We start from the raw sequence: 17,443 nt of genomic DNA on the forward strand, positions 1-17,443 counted from the left end.
GCGAAAATAATTTAGATACTTTAAAAAGTATTTGAACCCAGGTCTGTGAAGAACTAACCCTCTTGAGTGACACACAAGCATGTGTCACCGAGTTGATCCCAGTGAACACCAACTCCATTGTAGAGAAGGATGTCTATGTATCCCAGTAAACAAACAAACTGCAGTAAATGGTATGCGTTTCTCCTTAGAGATGGGTTGTGTTCATTAAGACACAGACAGACCAGTAGGATTGTCGAGCTTCTACTGTCTGAGAGTACTTAGTACCTCTGAACAGAGTGCCAGACATAATTTGCTAACCTAGTGCCAACTGATTCTACATGTAGAAGTGGGCAAAAAGTAAATCCGTCAGTCGTCCACTGGCGGATGGTGCCTATAACACACCACGCACAGTCAGCAAGTGAACGAACGGCAAACTAATGGCCCCCTACTGTACAGACAAATATTTGGTCTGGTGAGTTTTCTCCTTTAGCCACCAAGCAGAAGAATACAGGCGCTCATTTTCATTTTCTGTTGCAAAAAATGTCAAAACATGACCCTGGATGCTGACTGGTATGGTATAGTACAGCATAGCATAGTATTTTTTATTAAAGTATAGCATAGCATAGCTATAGTTACCTGACATGAAGGTGAAGCCGCTGGGCAGCTGCATGACCTGCCCTCCGGAGGCACCGGTGGTCTTGAGAATGGTGCCGTTGGCATTGACGTTGCTGCTGGCCGAGACGGGCGCCAGGTAGTTGGTAATTGGGAAGGAGGGCCCGCTGCTTACCTGCATGCTGGTAGAGGTGGTGGGGGCTGTGGGCGTGTGGGTACTGGTGGTGCCCGGGAGGCTGGCCACCGTGAATGCAGGCTTTAGCTGGTCCTGGGAAAGGAGGGAAAATATGAATTATGAGTGGGACTGTCAAAATAGCAGTTTCATGTTTCCATCAGAAAGTGCAAAAATGTTTGTTTTTTTGGCTCTTATCCACGGGACTTACTGACTAACTCAATTACTGACAGACATATTTTAATGAACAAACCAAGCCCATGACAGCACTATTCACTAGAGCTAGTGGGGTAGAGAGGAAGTTCATAGCCAAGCAATTACTATTGATTTACTCTCAGCAGGTAGCCATTTCCCCCCTTTAATATATTGTATGTATGTATGGTTGGAATTGGCTTTGAACATTGAGATATTAAATGAATGATAGGAAATGAAAGAGACTGGGTTATGTTAGAAGTTAATGGTTCTCAGAAGAAAGAAGAAGGCTTTGGAATGTGTTTGATGGAGAAGAGGAGAGCGATGTGTTAAAACAGGGGAGACAGATGTACATCTGTATATTAGATGAAAGAGGGGTTGAGGTCAGGAGGTGAGGACAGATTCTCCTACGAGTGTAATGAATGTTTGGAATTCTGTTACCCTCTTTATTAGCTTCTGTAGAACCATAAAATGTAAGGATTGGAGAATAAGGGGAGTGTCTTAAGTAGGATGCATATAAACTGTGAAGTGTGAAAAGTTTTGCTGTCTGTTTTCAGCTGTACAGAACCTTTGGGAAGAATAAACTTGGTTAAAGCTTCTCCAGTGTCCGTGGGTTATTTACTCTGTATGTAGAGGTCTGTAATTTTAATCATAGGTACACTTCAACTGTGAGAGACGGAATCTAAAACAAAAATCCAGAAAATTACATTGTATAATTTTTAAGTAATTCATTTGCAATCACTCTACAATTATTCTGACATTTCACATTCTTAAAATAAAAGTGGTGATACTAACTAACCTAAGACAGGGAATTTTTACTAGGATTAAATGTCAGGAATTGTGAAAAACTGAGTTTAAATATATTTGGCTAAGGTGTATGTAAACTTACAACTTCAACTGTGTTTGTATGTACAGTGCCGTGCGAAAGTATTCGGCCCCCTTGAACTTTGCGACCTTTTGCCACATTTCAGGCTTCAAACATAAAGATATAAAACTGTCTTTTTTTGTGAAGAATCAACAACAAGTGGGACACAATCATGAAGTGGAATGACATTTATTGGATATTTCAAACTTTTTTAACAAATCAAAAACTGAAAAATTGGGCGTGGAAAATTATTCAGCCCCCTTAAGTTAATACTTTGTAGCGCCACCTTCTGCTGCGATTACAGCTGTAAGTCGCTTGGGGTATGTCTCTATCAGTTTTGCACATCGAGAGACTGAAATTTTTTCCCATTCCTCCTTGCAAAACAGCTCGAGCTCAGTGAGGTTGGATGGAGAGCATTTGTGAACAGCAGTTTTCAGTTCTTTCCACAGATTCTCGATTGGATTCAGGTCTGGACTTTGACTTGGCCATTCTAACACCTGGATATGTTTATTTTTGAACCATTCCATTGTAGATTTTGCTTTATGTTTTGGATCATTGTCTTGTTGGAAGACAAATCTCCATCCCAGTCTCAGGTCTTTTGCAGACTCTATCAGGTTTTTTTCCAGAATGGTCCTGTATTTGGCTCCATCCATCTTCCCATCAATTTGAACCATCTTCCCTGTCCCTGCTGAAGAAAAGCAGGCCCAAACCATGATGCTGCCACCACCATGTTTGACAGTGGGAATGGTGTGTTCAGGGTGATGAGCTGTGTTGCTTTTACGCCAAACATAACGTTTTGCATTGTTGCCAAAAAGTTCAATTTTGGTTTCATCTGACCTTCTTCCACATGTTTGGTGTGTCTCCCAGGTGGCTTGTGGCAAACTTTAAACAACACTTTTTATGGATATCTTTAAGAAATGGCTTTCTTCTTGCCACTCTTCCATAATGGCCAGATTTGTGCAATATACGACTGATTGTTGTCCTATGGACAGAGTCTCCCACCTCAGCTGTAGATCTCTGCAGTTCATCCAGAGTGATCATGGGCCTCTTGGCTGCATCTCTGATCAGTCTTCTCCTTGTATGAGCTGAACGTTTAGAGGGACGGCCAGGTCTTGGTAGATTTGCAGTGGTCTGATACTCCTTCCATTTCAATATTATCGCTTGCACAGTGCTCCTTGGGATGTTTAAAGCTTGGGAAATATTTTTGTATCCAAATCCGGCTTTAAACTTCTTCACAACAGTATCTCGGACCTGCCTGGTGTGTTCCTTGTTCTTCATGATGCTCTCTGAGCTTTTAACGGACCTCTGAGACTATCACAGTGCAGGTGCATTTATACGGAGACTTGATTACACACAGGTGGATTGTATTTATCATCATTAGTAATTTAGGTCAACATTGGATCATTCAGAGATCCTCACTGAACTTCTGGAGAGAGTTTGCTGCACTGAAAGTAAAGGGGCTGAATAATTTTGCACGCCCAATTTTCCAGTTTTTGATTTGTTAAAAAAGTTTGAAATATCCAATAAATGTCATTCCACTTCATGATTGTGTCCCACTTGTTGTTGATTCTTCACAAAAAAAGACAGTTTTATATCTTTATGTTTGAAGCCTGAAATGTGGCAAAAGGTCGCAAAGTTCAAGGGGGCCGAATACTTTCGCAAGGCACTGTATATAGATATATATGTATATATATATGTATGTGTGTATATACACAGATATGTGTTTATGTATATATAAATGTATTTGGCTAAGGTGTATGTATATATGTATTTATTCTGAAAGTATTCAGACCCCTTGACTATTTTCACATTTTCTTCATTACAGCCTTATTCTAAAATTAAGTAGTTTTTTTCCCACCCTTCATCAATCTACACGCAAAACAGGTTATTAGAAATGTTTACAAATGTATTACAAAAAAAACTGAAATATCACATTTACATAAGTACTCAGACCCTTTACTCAGTACTTTGTAGAAGCACCTTTGGCAGCGATTACAGCCTCGAGTCTTCTTGGGTATGACTGTACAAGCTTGGCACACCTCTATTTGGGGAGTTTCTCCCATTCTTCTCTGCAGATCCTCTCAAGCTTTGTCAGGTTGGAAGGGTAGTTTTACTGCACAGCTATGTTCAGGTTTCTCCAGAGATGTTCGATCGGGTTCAAGTCCGGGCTCTGGCTGGACCACTCAAGGACATTCATAGACTTGTTCCGAAGCCACTCTTGCATTGTCTTGACTGTGTGCTTAGGGTCTTTGTCCTGTTGAATGGTGAACCTTCATCCCCAGTCTGAGGTTCTGTGTGTTCTGGAACAGATCTTTCTGTGCTTTTCTCTGTTCATCTTCCCTTGATCCTGACTAGTCTCCCAGTCCCCACAGCATGATGCTGTCACCACCATGCTTCACCGTATGGATGATGCCAGGTTTCCTCCAGACGTGACGCTTGGCCAAAGAGTTCAATCTTGGTTTCATCAGACCAGAGAATCGTGTTTCTCATGGTCGGAGAGTCCTTTAGGTTCCTTTTGGCAAACTCAAGGCCCTTCTGGAAGGTTCTCCCATCTCTACAGAGGAACGAGACGTGGTGTGATCATAACAACATACAGGAACTCAAGTCCTTCTGTTCACCTGACTTAGATGTCCTCACAATCAAATGTCGACCGCATTATCTACCAAGGGAATTATTTTTGATTATAATCACAGGCCTATATATTCCCCCCCAAGCAGACACATCGATGGCCCTGAACAAACTTTATTTGACTCCATGTAAAACTGGAAACCACATATCCGGAGGCTGCATTCATTGTAGCTGGTGATTTTAACAAGGCTAATCTGAAAACAAGACTCCCTAAATTCCATCAGCATATCGATTGCGCAACCAGGGCTGGTAAAACCCTGGATCATTGTTATTCTAACTTACGCAACGCATATAAGGCCCTCCCCTGCCCTCCTTTTGGAAAATCTGACCACGCTTCAAGACTGCTTATATCACGTGGATTGGAATATGTTCCACATTGCGTCCAACAACATTGACGAATACGCTGATTCGGTGAGTGAGTTCATTAGAAAGTGCATTGACGATGTTATACCCACAGGAACGATTAAAACATTCCCAAACCAGAAACCGTGGATTGATGACAGCATTCGCGCAAAACTGAAAGTGCGAACCACTGCTTTTAACCAGGGCAAAGTTGACCGGAAACATGACCGAATACAAACAGCGTAGCTATTCCCTCCGCAAGGCAATCAAACAAGCTAAGCATCAGTATAGAGACAAAATAGAGTCGCAATTCAACAGCTCAGACACAAGAGGTAAGTATGTGGCAGGGTCTACAGTCAATCACGGATTACAAAAAGAAAACCAGCCCCGTCGCGGACCAGGATGTCTTGCTCCCAGACAGACTAAATAACTTTTTTGCTCGCTTTGAGGACAATACAGTGCCACTGACACAACCCACTACCAAAACCTGCGGACTCTCCTTCACTGCAGCCGACATGAATAAAACATTTAAACGTGTTATTAACCCTCGCAAGGCTGCAGGCTCAGACGGCATCCCCAGCCGTGTCCTCAGAGCATGCGCAGGCCAGCTGGCTGGTGTGTTTACGGACATATTCAATCAATCCTTATCCCAGTCTGCTGTTCCCACACGCTTCAAGAGGGCCACCATTGTCCCTGTTTCCAAGAAAGCTAAGGTAACTGAGCTAAATGACTACCGCTCCGTAGCACTCACTTCCGTCATCATGAAGTGCTTTGAGAGACTAGTCGGGGACCATATCACCTCCACCCTACCTGACACCCTAGACCCATTCCAATTTGCTTACCGCCCCAATAGGTCCACAGACGACGCAATCGCAACCACACTGCCCTAACCCATCTGGACAAGAAGAATACCTATGTGAGAATGCTGTTCATCGACTACAGCTCAGCATTTAACACCATAGTACCCTCCAAACTCGTCATCAAGCTCGAGACCCTGGGTCTCGACCCCGCCCTGAGCAACTGGGTACTGGACTTCCTGACGGGCCGCCCCCAGGTGGTGAGGGTAGGTGACAACAACTCCACCCCGCTGATCCTCAACACTGGGGCTCCACAAGGGTGCGTTCTCAGCCCTTTCCTGTACTCCCTGTTCGCCCACGACTGCATGGCCATGCACGCCTCCAACTCAATCATCAAGTTTACGGACGACACTTCAGTGGTAGGCCTGATTACCAACAACGACGAGACGGCCTACAGGGAGGAGGTGAGGGCCCTCGGAGTGTGGTGTCAGCAAAATAACCTCACACTCAACAAAACAAAGGAGATGATTGTGGACTTCAGGAAACAGCAGAGGGAGCACTCCCCTATCCACATCGACGGGACAGTAGTGGAGAGGGTAGTAAGTTTTAAGTTCCTCGGTGTACACATCACTGACAAACTGAATTGGTCCACCCACACAGACAGCATAGTGAAGAAGGCGCAGCAGTGCCTCTTCAACCTCAGGAGGCTGAAGAAATTCGGCACGTCACCAAAAGCACTCAAACTTCTACAGATGCACAATCGAGAGCAACCTGTCGGGCTGTATCACCGCCTGATATGGCAACTGCTCCGCCCACAACCGTAAGGCTCTCCAGAGGGTAGTGAGGTCTGCACAACGCATCACCGGGGGCAAACTACCTGCCCTCCAGGACACCTACACCACCCGATGTCACAGGAAGGCCAAAAAGATAATCAAGGACAACAACCACCCGAGCCACTGCCTGTTCACCCTGCTATCATCCAGAAAGCGAGGTCAGTACAGGTGCATCAAAGCAGGGTCCGAGAGACTGAAAAACAGCTTCTATCTCAAGGCCATCAGACTGTTAAACAGCCACCACTGACATTGAGTGGCTGCTGCCAATATCACGCCCTGACCCTAGATTGCTTTGTATGTTTCTATTTTTCGTTTGGTCAGGGTGTGATGTGGGTGGGTATTCTATGTTGTATGTCTAGGTGTTGTGTTTCTATGTTTAGGCCTGGTATGGTTCCCAATCAGAGGCAGCTGGTTATCGTTGTCTCTGATTGAGAACCATACTTAGGCAGCCTGTTTTCCCACTATGGGTGTGGGTAGTTGTTTTCTGTTTTGTGTGTATCACCTGACAGAACGGTATCGTTCTCGTTATTCCTCGTTGTTATTTTGTTTAGTGTTTAGTTTTGATCCAATTTACAACATGAACACTTACCACGCTGCACCTTGGTCCTCTCCTTCTTCTACCTACGACAACCGTTACAGCCAACATACTGACTCAACTCCAGCCACTTTAGTAATGGAAATTGATGGAAATTTCTGTAAAAATGTATCACTAGCCACTTTAAACAATGCCACTTAATATAATATAATGTTTACATACCCTACATTACTCATCTCATATGTATATGTATATACTGTACTCTATATCATCTACTGCATCTTTATGTAATACATGTATCACTAGCCACTTTAAACAATGCCACTTAATATAATAGCCAAATGTCAGTCAATACAGTTTCATGTACACTCCCCTTGCTTGAACCAATCAAATGCTTGTAAATGCATTGGGGGATTGAACGAGTCCAATACACACATCTCATTAAAGAGAACCGGAACCCAACCACTTACTGCACTTACGCCTACTGGACATCAATGCCACAGCATTTACTCCAGTGTAAACACATGTCAGTGGATGGAAAAGTAGTGTCAAACAGGAATAATCATTACAGGACGTTAAAGTTGTCACGAATAAGTTAAGTACTCCGCTTGTATCAGCATAATAAGACTAATGACATGTTTTAACAGAGCCTTATTGTTTTGCCTTGATTGTCTCTCTGTCCTCAAAATCATCGGAGTGGAATCATACCAATCCAACAACAATCAAAAAATAACGAATGCTAATTATTTAACAAAGCTGTGTAATAAGTTGGCAAGAAGTGGTAGTATAGTGTACATCATAATAACAAAACATAAGCATGATTATGTGAGGGTACACAAATAGGGTCGGGATGATACCTTTATCACGATACTCATTAGTATGCTGGCAAGGAAACAAAACACGAAGATTTAACTCCTTTAGGAAAAGCCCTGATGTTGAAAACAGCCCTAATGTTGGAAACAAAACATCATTAGGTTTCCATCCAGAGTAACATTTATTTATTTTCCAAATTATAGGACACAATATTTTACATACAGCAGGTTTGTAAAAGGCCCAAAGAGTTATTGTGATGTGTATCGTCACAACCATAGTATACAACAGTAAACATTGTTGTGAGTGGGCTGCAAGGAAAGATAGGCATTAGACAGAGAAAAGCTACATAATCAGACACACACACACACCCTGTTGATAGGGCTATTTCAGAAATCCTTAACATCAGTATTATTACAACACACACTGGTTGGATGGTCTGTCATTGTGATCTAGATTATTTTCAACTCTGAGGGGGGGTTTCCCGGACACAGATTAAGCCCTGGACTGAATAGCAAACTCAATGGAGAATGCACATGCTTTTTAGTCCAGGACTAGGCTTAATCGGTGTCCAGGAAACTGCCCCTAAAAGTTTGATTTCATACTGCCATTGCCATTCATATAAGATAGACAACACTACCAAAAGATAGGAAAGGCAGAGCAGACTGCACACTGAATGCAGAATAAATAAATGTCCTATGACAGAAAAAAGCTTTTGGATTTGGATGAAGATTTCCACTTCAACAGGTCAGCGGCACAGGACATACTGCTCAACACAGACCAGGCCCTAATCCCCAACACTCGGAAGAGAAACAGACGGCAATATAGAAGCCGATGTGCGGGCAACCTGATGAAACCCGTCTGCTCGTAAATAAACCACCTCTACCCTCTGGTCTATTGGGTCTAGCTAAGGAACCTGAGACTAAACACCTCCTACTGCGACTGGATCCTGGACTTCCTGACGGGCCGCCCCCAGGTGGTAAGGATAGGAAACAACACGTCCGCCATGCTGATCCTCAACACTAGGGCCCATCAGGGGTGTGTAATTAGTCCCCTCCTGTACTCCCTGTTCACCCACTGCGTCGCCAAACACAACTCCAACACCATCATTAAGTTTGCTGACAACACACCGACAACGATGAGACTATAGGGAGGAGGTCAGAACTAGCAGTGTGGTGCCAGGAAAACAACCTCTCCCTCAAAGGAGCTGATCGTGGACTACAGGACAATGCGGGCCGAACGGGGCTGTAGTGGAGTCGTGAAGGGGGCACAACAAAACCTTTTCCCCCTCAGGAGACTGAAAAGATTTGGCATGGGTCCCTAGAGCCTCAATTGTTTTTTTGTTTTTACAGCTGCACCATCAAGAGCATCCTGACCAGTTGTATCACCACCTGGTATGGCAACTGCTCGGCATCTGACCGTAAGGTGCTACAGAGGGAGTGTGTACGGCCCAGTACATCACTGGGGCCAAGCTTCCTGTCATCCAGGACCTATATAATAGGTGGTGTCAGAGGAAAGATCATAAAATTGTCAGACTCCAGTCACCCAAGTCAGACTATTTTCTCTGCTTCCGCACAGCAAGCAGTACGGGAGCTCCAAGTCTAGGACCAAAAGGCTCCTTAACAGCTTCTACCCCAAGCCATAAGACTGCTTAACAATTAATAAAATGGCCACCAAACTATTTACATTGACACCCACCCTCCCCCTCCACTTGTTTTGTACATTGCTGCTACTCGCTGTTTATTATCTATGCATAGTAACTTCACCCCTACCTAAATGTACAAATTACCTCGACTAACCCGTACCTCCGCACACTGACTCGGTACCGGTACCCCCTGTTTATAGCTTTGTTACTGTTATTTTATTTTATTGTGTTACTTTTTATTATTTTTTACTTTCGTTTATTTGGTAAATATTTTCTTAACTCTTCTTGAACTGCACTGTTGGGCTTTTAAGTAAGCATTTCACTGTAAGGTCTACACTTTGGCGCATGTGACAAATAAAGTTTGATTTGATTTAATCCACAACATCACCCCTGCCAAGACCCAGCGCCCACATCACTCTCAGCCACATGGCCTAAAACAGCACCATTTTTTTTCTCTCTGTCGCTTACACACTTTCAACATTTTGATAAAGCATTTGACCATTCCATTGTGTTAAAAATTGAGTATTGGTTAATTTCCTGTTTTTATGTATACATTATTTCAAGATGATTGATGAGAAAAGTTATCCAACCTATCAGTATTTCCCTGCACCCTGATATACCATGTCTTGAAATATGCAGACAGATGGATAAATTTAATTTACGTTGTAATACTTCTAACAACCAACTTTCGAACTCCACCCATAACTTTTGGACTTTATAGCATTCCCAGAAGGCATGGATTATTGAGTGGTTATTAGTTTTACACTTCAGAAATGACTCTGCCGTTGTGCTGTAGAATGTGAATTTTGTCTCGTGTAATATATTTGATACATTCATTTATACTGGATTAAGCGTACATTTTCATGAACTGTAATTTTGTTGTATGTCCCAATATCCCCTCAATTAGTTATTTTTAAGTCTTGGTTCCAATAGTTTATAATTCTTGTTCTACAATATTGTCTGTTGGATAGGCTCTCTGCAAGGTTTTGTATATCTTACTTCATATGAATATCCTTTTCTAACTCAAATAGGATTCCCTCAAATTTGCTCTGATGTCCAAAAGATTTCAAATAAAAATGTCTTGATATGAAACTTAAGTTGCATCTACTGTATTTAAAAATATCTACATTGGTTAGTCCAAAATTGCTTTTTAATTCTATCATGGAATAAATACAGTTTCTTCAGTTTCCCATGTGGACCAATTTATCTGTGATTTCTGAAAAGCTATCCAAGGATTGTGTTTTTAGGTCATCCTAGTTGTTATCGACAATATACCATTACTACCACTATGTCACAGTTTTTTTACTAGGTGTCTTCAGGACTTGCCTCAAATTAATATTAATGATGTACATCAAATTGTTAAATCAGCCTCCGAGACTCCAGCTAGCAAGAATGAAAAGGGGTTCAAGATGTATATAGGAAGCTACATAGACAACTATGAAGGTGAGTACCAAGTCAGTGACAGATATAACGTTAGCTAGCTACAATCATTAGTTAATTTAACTATTAACTGTAGCTCGCTAGTTACTTCGTAAAATGATGTAACGTTGACAGAATCTACCTGAGAATGTGCGTATTTTCGTTAGCTTGGTTAAGTTATGCTTGCTAGCTATATTTGCTAGCTAAAAATAATTGTTATTCATGTCTTCTACACAGTATCTAACAAAGATACGTTGACAGGGGAGATCACCGTGAGGGCTGCCTGTCACAGGTCCATGAGGAAGAGTGAAAAGCCGCACAGCATGAGAGCAGGGAAAGGTTATAGATAGCTACTACGGACCTTGTTAAACATCGCCAGTGGGACACTGTCATCATGGTCAAAATGTGTTGGAGACAGTGTCAACGTTTAATCTTAGGCTCTATGCATTATACCGCCTCCAACGTTCTAATTTACTTCCGATCGGGTTGATGACTTTCAGAGCGAGATCTGCTATTGTTTTTATCATTAGCTTACTAGCCATTATCGATGCATTTCTGACTGAAATAGTTCGCAATGACTATGTTTAAATTACAGCCCTGCGAAGGAGGTGCAAATGAACATTGTTCAGTGCCTCTGTGTTCAGTTTCTTACAAATGTAATGGAATTGTGAGCTTCCATCATTTCCCGGTATTACCGAGAATAAACACTTTAGGAGCCATGCCATTCTGAAGAGATTTATGGAAAGATTATTCCATTTAATTAGATTTAACTTTCATATTGTTAATTAATTCAATAAAGTTATTTATATATTTGTTGTCAATTATTAAGCATCCTAAGTATTTTATACTTATTTGTGGTCCACTGTAGATCATGAGTTATTACTTTCCCTGTTGATATTATTTCAGTTTTTTCCACATTAATTTGATATCCTGAGATATTTGTCACGTTTCTTCAAAATCGAACCCAGAAGCAGACCAGGACAAGGAGAGTAGGAAGAAGGTGAGTATTTATTTACAAGTGAATGTGAATGGGTAGATATATCCAGGTGGCGTAGCGGGCAGCGGTGGTGAGTTGATGGGAGTAAATAGGTGGATCCAATGGGGAAGCGGAATCCGACGACGACCAGGCGGGAATGGGGTAAATGATCCAGGTGAGTAACTGAAGACAGAACAAACGGAGGTAAGTTTAAGGCAAGCAAGACGTACAAAACAACAAAACAAATTCTATCCAACTTGAGGCTGATACTATGGCACAACATACTGTTCATGGCTAACGATCCGGCAGGGAATGGTTGTCAGGTCCGGGTTTATGAAGAGGAGAGATGATGATCAGGACCAGGTGTGCAGATAGCTGATGGGATACAGGTGCGGGTAATCAGAACTCCCAACTGGCTACATTGCCAGGCAACCAGACAGGGTGCGTTCCAGGACGCCGGAAAAAACACTCCAGGACAGAACACTGGCAAAAAACAGACTCAGGAAACGGGATTCGTGACAATATTAGAGTATTCTGAAAATATTCTTATCAAGGGGGGCATTGCGTTTTCAATATTGGTCAGGTATATCAGGAGATCACCTCAATTAAGTTTAGTTTATATTCATGTTTACCAATACCGGTTACGTTTAGGTCCTGTCTAATTATTTCTGCAAGTGGTTCAATTGCCAGTGCAAACAGGAGGGGTAGAGGAGACATCCCCGACGTGTGCCCCTTTCTAAAGCAATTGCATCAGATTAATTATTTGGTATATTTTTGCTTTAGGAACTGTATTTAATATTTTTTCATAAAATGTATTATTTCAGCCGGAAAGTAACCTGTTTGGGATAGGGGGCAGCATTTTCACTTTTGGATGTATGGCGTGCCCACAGTGAACTGCTTCCTACTCAGTCCCAGATGCTAATATATGCATATCATTATTTGTATTGCAAAACACTCTGAAGTTTCTAAAAATATTTGAATGATGTCTGTGAGTATAACAGAACTCATATGGCAGGCGAAAACCTGAGAAAAATCCAACCTGAGAAAAATCCAACCATGAAGTGGGAAATCTGAGGTTTTTAGTTTTTCAAAGCTTGGCCTACCGAATACACAGTGTCTATGGGGTCAAGTTGCACTTCCTAAGGCTTCCACTAGATGTCAACAGTCTTTAGAAACTGGTTTCAGGCTTCTGCGATAAAGGAGGGGGGAATGGGAGCTGAATGAGTTAGTGGTCTGGCAGAGTGTCTCAGGCTCGTGAAGCGCGCTCCCGACAGACTTAGCTCTCGTTCCAGTGCTTTTCTACAGACAATGGAATTCTCCCGTTGGAACATTATTGAAGTTCTGTTAAAAACATCCTAAAGATTGATTCCATACATCGTTTGACATGTTTCTATGACCTGTAACGGAAATGTTCAAGTTTTTGTCTGGACGTAGTGCTCACGCACGCCTCATGATGATGGATTACTGGTTGAACACACTAACAACAAGTGGCTATTTGGACATAAATGATGGACTTTATGGAACAAATCAGTCATTTATTGGTGAACTGGGATTCCTGGGAGTGCATTCTGATGAAGATCATCAAAGGTAAGTTAATATTTATAATGTTATTTCTAACTTCTGTTGACTCCAACATGGTGGATATTTCTTTGGCTGGATTGGGCTCTGAGCGCCGTACTCAGATTATGCTTTTTCCGTAAAGTAAAAAAAAAATCTGACACAGCGGTTGCATTAACGAGAAGTCTATCTTTAGTTCTGTGAATAACACTTTTATCAAATGTTTATTATGAGTATTTCTGGGATTTGATGTGGCTATCTGCAAAATCACCGGATGTTTTGGAATCAAAACATTACTGCACATAACGAGCCAATGTAAAATTAGATTTTTGGATATAAATATGTACATTATCGAACAAAACATACATTTGTGTAACATGATATCCTATGAGTGTCATCTGATGAAGATCATCAAAGCTAAGTGATTAATTTAATCTACATTTCTGCTTTTTGTGACTCCTATCTTTGGCTGGAAAAATGGCTGTGTTTTTGTGACTTGGCTCTGACCTAACATAATCATATGTTGTGCTTTCGCTGTAAAAGCCTTTCTGAAATTGGTCACAATGGGTAGATAAACCTCTTGTTAACCTTTTGCAAGTAGGGGTCAGTAATTTTCATTTTTGGCTAAAAAACATATCCATTTGTAACTGCCTATTTCTCAGCCCCAGAAACAAGTATATGCATAAAATTGTCAGATTAGGATAGAAAATGCTAAGGTTTCCAAAAATGTAAAAATATTGTCTGTGAGTATAACAGAACTGATATTGCAGGCGAAAACCTGAGGAAAATCCAAACAGGAAGTGCCTCTTATTTTGAAACCTCTCTGTTCCTAAGCATGCCTATCCTCCATTTAAAGTGATATCAACCAGATTCCTTTTTCTATGGCTTCCCTAAGGTGTCAGTCTTTAGACATAGTTTCAGGCCTTTATTTTGAAAAAGCGTGAATGATCACATTGCGTAAGTGGATAGGTGGGGGCTCTCTGCGCTACAGAGTAAAGCGGCCATTGTTTCTCCTGGTGTTATTGAAAAACCTACACACCCGGTTGATATATTATCGAATATATATTTTAAAAACAACATGAGGATTGATTATAAAAAACGTTTGACATGTTTCTGTGGACATTATGGATATTATTTGGAATATACAGTGGGGGCAAAAAAGTATTTAGTCAGCCACCAATTGTGCAAGTTCTCCCACTTAAAAAGATGAGAGGCCTGTAATTTTCATCATAGGTACACTTCAACTATGACAGACAAAATGAGAAAAAAAATACAGAAAATCACATTGTAGGATTTTCAATGAATTTATTTGCAAATTGTGGTGGAAATTAAGTATTACCTCAATTGCCTCGTACCCCTGCACATTGACTGGGTACCGGTACTCCTTGTATACTGTATAGCCTTGTTATTTTTTTGTGTTGATATTTCCTTTTTTAGTTGCTAATTCTTCTTACTTTTTAACTCTGCATTTTTGGGAAAGGGCATGTACAGTTGAAGTCGGAAGTTTAAAATGTAGTTGGCTAAGGTGTAGGTTCTCACAATTCGTAACATTTAATCCTAGTAAAAATTCCCCGTTTTAGGTCAGTTAGGATCACCACTATTTTAAGAATGTAAAATGTCAGAACAATTGTAGAGAGAATGATTTATTTCAGCTTTTATTTCTTTCATCACATTCCTAGTGGGTCAGACATTTACATACCAAATACTAATTGAGTGTAGCATTGCCTTTAAATTGTTTAACTTGTGTCAAACGTCTCAGGTAGCCTTCCATGAGCGTCCCACAATAAGTTGGGTGAATTTTGGCACATTCCTTTTCTATAGGATTGAGGTCAGGGCTTTGTGATGGCCACGCCAATATCTCAACTTTTTGTTGTTGTTCTTAAGCCATTTTGCCACAACTTTGGAAGTATGTTTGGGGTCATTGTCCATTTGGAAGACCCATTTGCGACCAAGCTTTAACTTCCTGACTGATGTCTTGAGATGTTGCTTCAATATATCCACATAATTTTTCATAATTCTATTTTGTGAAGTGGACCAGTCCCTCCTGCAGCAAATCACCCCCACAACATGATGCTGCCACCCCTGTGTTTCACGGTTGGGATGGTGTTCTTCGGCTTGCAAGCATCCCCCTTTTTCCTCCAAACATAACGATGGTCATTATGGCCAAACAGTTCTACTTTTGTTTCATCAGACCAGAGGACATTTCTCCAAAAAGTATGATCTTTGTTCCCATGTGCAGTTGCAATTCGTAGTCTGGCTTTTTTATGATGGTTCTGGAGCAGTGGCTTCTTCCTCGCTGAGCGGCCTCTCATGTTATGTCAATATAGGACTCGTTTTACTGTGGATATAGATACTTTTGTACCTGTTTCCTTCAGCATCTTCACAAGGTCCTTTGCTGTTGTTCTTTGCTGTTGTTCTGGGATTGAAGTACATTCATCTCTAGGAGACAGAACGCGTCTCCTTTCCTGAGCGGTATGACGGCTGTGTGGTCCCATGGTGTTTAAACTTGTGTACTATTGTTTGTACAGATGAACGTGGTACTTTCATGCGTTTGGAAATGGCTCCCAAGCATGAACCAGACTTTTTTTTCCTGAGGTCTTGGCTGATTTCTTTTGATTTTCCCATGAGGTCAAGCAAAGAGGCACCGAGTTTGAAGGTAGGCCTTGAAATACATCCACAGGTACACCTCCAATTGACAAAAATTACATCAATTAGCCTATCAGAAGCTTCTAAAGCCATGACATTTTCTAGAATTTTCCAAGCTGTTTAAAGGCACAGTCAACTTAGTGTATGTAAACTTCTGACCCACTGTGATTGTGATACAATGTATTATAAGTGAAATAATCTATCTGTTAACAATTGTTGGAAAAATTACTTGTGTCATGCACAAAGTAGATGTCCTAACTGACTTGCCAAAACTATAGTTTGTTAACAAGAAATTTGTGGAGTGTTTGAAAAACAAGTTTAAATGACTCCAACCTAAGTGTTTGTAAACTTCCGACTTCAACTGTAAGTAAGCATCACACTGTAAAGTCATAGACCGTTCTCTCTGCTACCGCACGCGAACCGGTACTACAAGTCTGGAACCAGAAGAACCTAGAACAGCTTCTACCCCCAAGCCATAAGACTGCTAAATAGTTAGTCCGGGTATCTATTTGGTTATCTGCATTGAACCTTTTTGCACTAACTTATCACATACTGCTGCTGCTTACTATCTGTCACTTGATTCCTAGATATATGTACATAACTACCTCAATTATCTTGTACCCCTGCAAATGGATTCGGTACTTGTACCCATTGTATATATCCAAGTTATCTATTATTACTTTTTTTAAATTATTATGCGTTTTACTTTTCTATTTATTTCTCTTTTTATTTCTCTCTGCATTGTTGGGAAGGGCCCATAAGTAAGTAAGCTTCTCACTGTTAGTCCACATCCGTTGTTTACAAAGCATGTGATGAATAACATTTGATTCGTGATCAGTGCAAGCTACTGCAGCAGCAGCAAACCAGAGTAACACCCCTGTTGGTTTTTATATGTGACTGATTGAGTGGGTGAGAGGTACTGGATGCACCATGGACTACAGAAGCTTTACTGATAGGGCCCTCCTCTCACTCACACACACACACTTGCAACCACCCACACACCCACCAACATAAACCCACAGTCCCATGTCGCAGACAGGAAAATAAGGAAGGCATTTTGGGGCTATCACAAAATAGAGGTAGAGGTTCAATAAATGACATCTACTCTCAAATATTTCCATTGAGAATATAATCTACATACTAACACGCATAGTATATGAGTAGTGTCCACTACTAGACATTAATAATTTGTAAACATGCTCCTTATCAGAGACTAGACAAATGAGTATTCCTGACTGCCAAACAGACAGAAGGGAGCAGCATAAGCATGGCACAAATGCAAAGCAGAGCAGTGTCCATACTCTCCAAACCTCAAATCTAATCCACACAGAGAAAGGGAGCTCTACTAGGCCAAGGTCCTTTCCCTCTCTAGTTAAACAGCATAGGGGGGGGGGGGGGGGGGGGGGGGGGGTGTTGTGCTGCTTCTCTACTTGAG

The 17,443-nt window shown here is 41.4% G+C and overlaps 1 protein-coding gene across 5 annotated transcripts in view; it reads right to left on the reverse strand.

The window, feature by feature from the left end:
* LOC109876122 (serum response factor-like) overlaps positions 1-17,443 on the reverse strand; it is a 65,051-nt gene that overhangs the window by 5,452 nt on the left and 42,156 nt on the right. For all 5 annotated transcript variants that reach the window (XM_020468586.2, XM_020468589.2, XM_020468584.2 and 2 more), the window contains exon 3: positions 616-859. In XM_020468586.2, coding sequence (XP_020324175.1) covers positions 616-859 — 244 coding nt within the window. The remainder of the gene's footprint in view (positions 1-615; positions 860-17,443) is intronic.

The sequence above is a fragment of the Oncorhynchus kisutch genome, linkage group LG11 (assembly GCF_002021735.2).
Source record: "Oncorhynchus kisutch isolate 150728-3 linkage group LG11, Okis_V2, whole genome shotgun sequence".
Classification (NCBI taxonomy): Eukaryota; Metazoa; Chordata; class Actinopteri; order Salmoniformes; family Salmonidae; genus Oncorhynchus; species Oncorhynchus kisutch.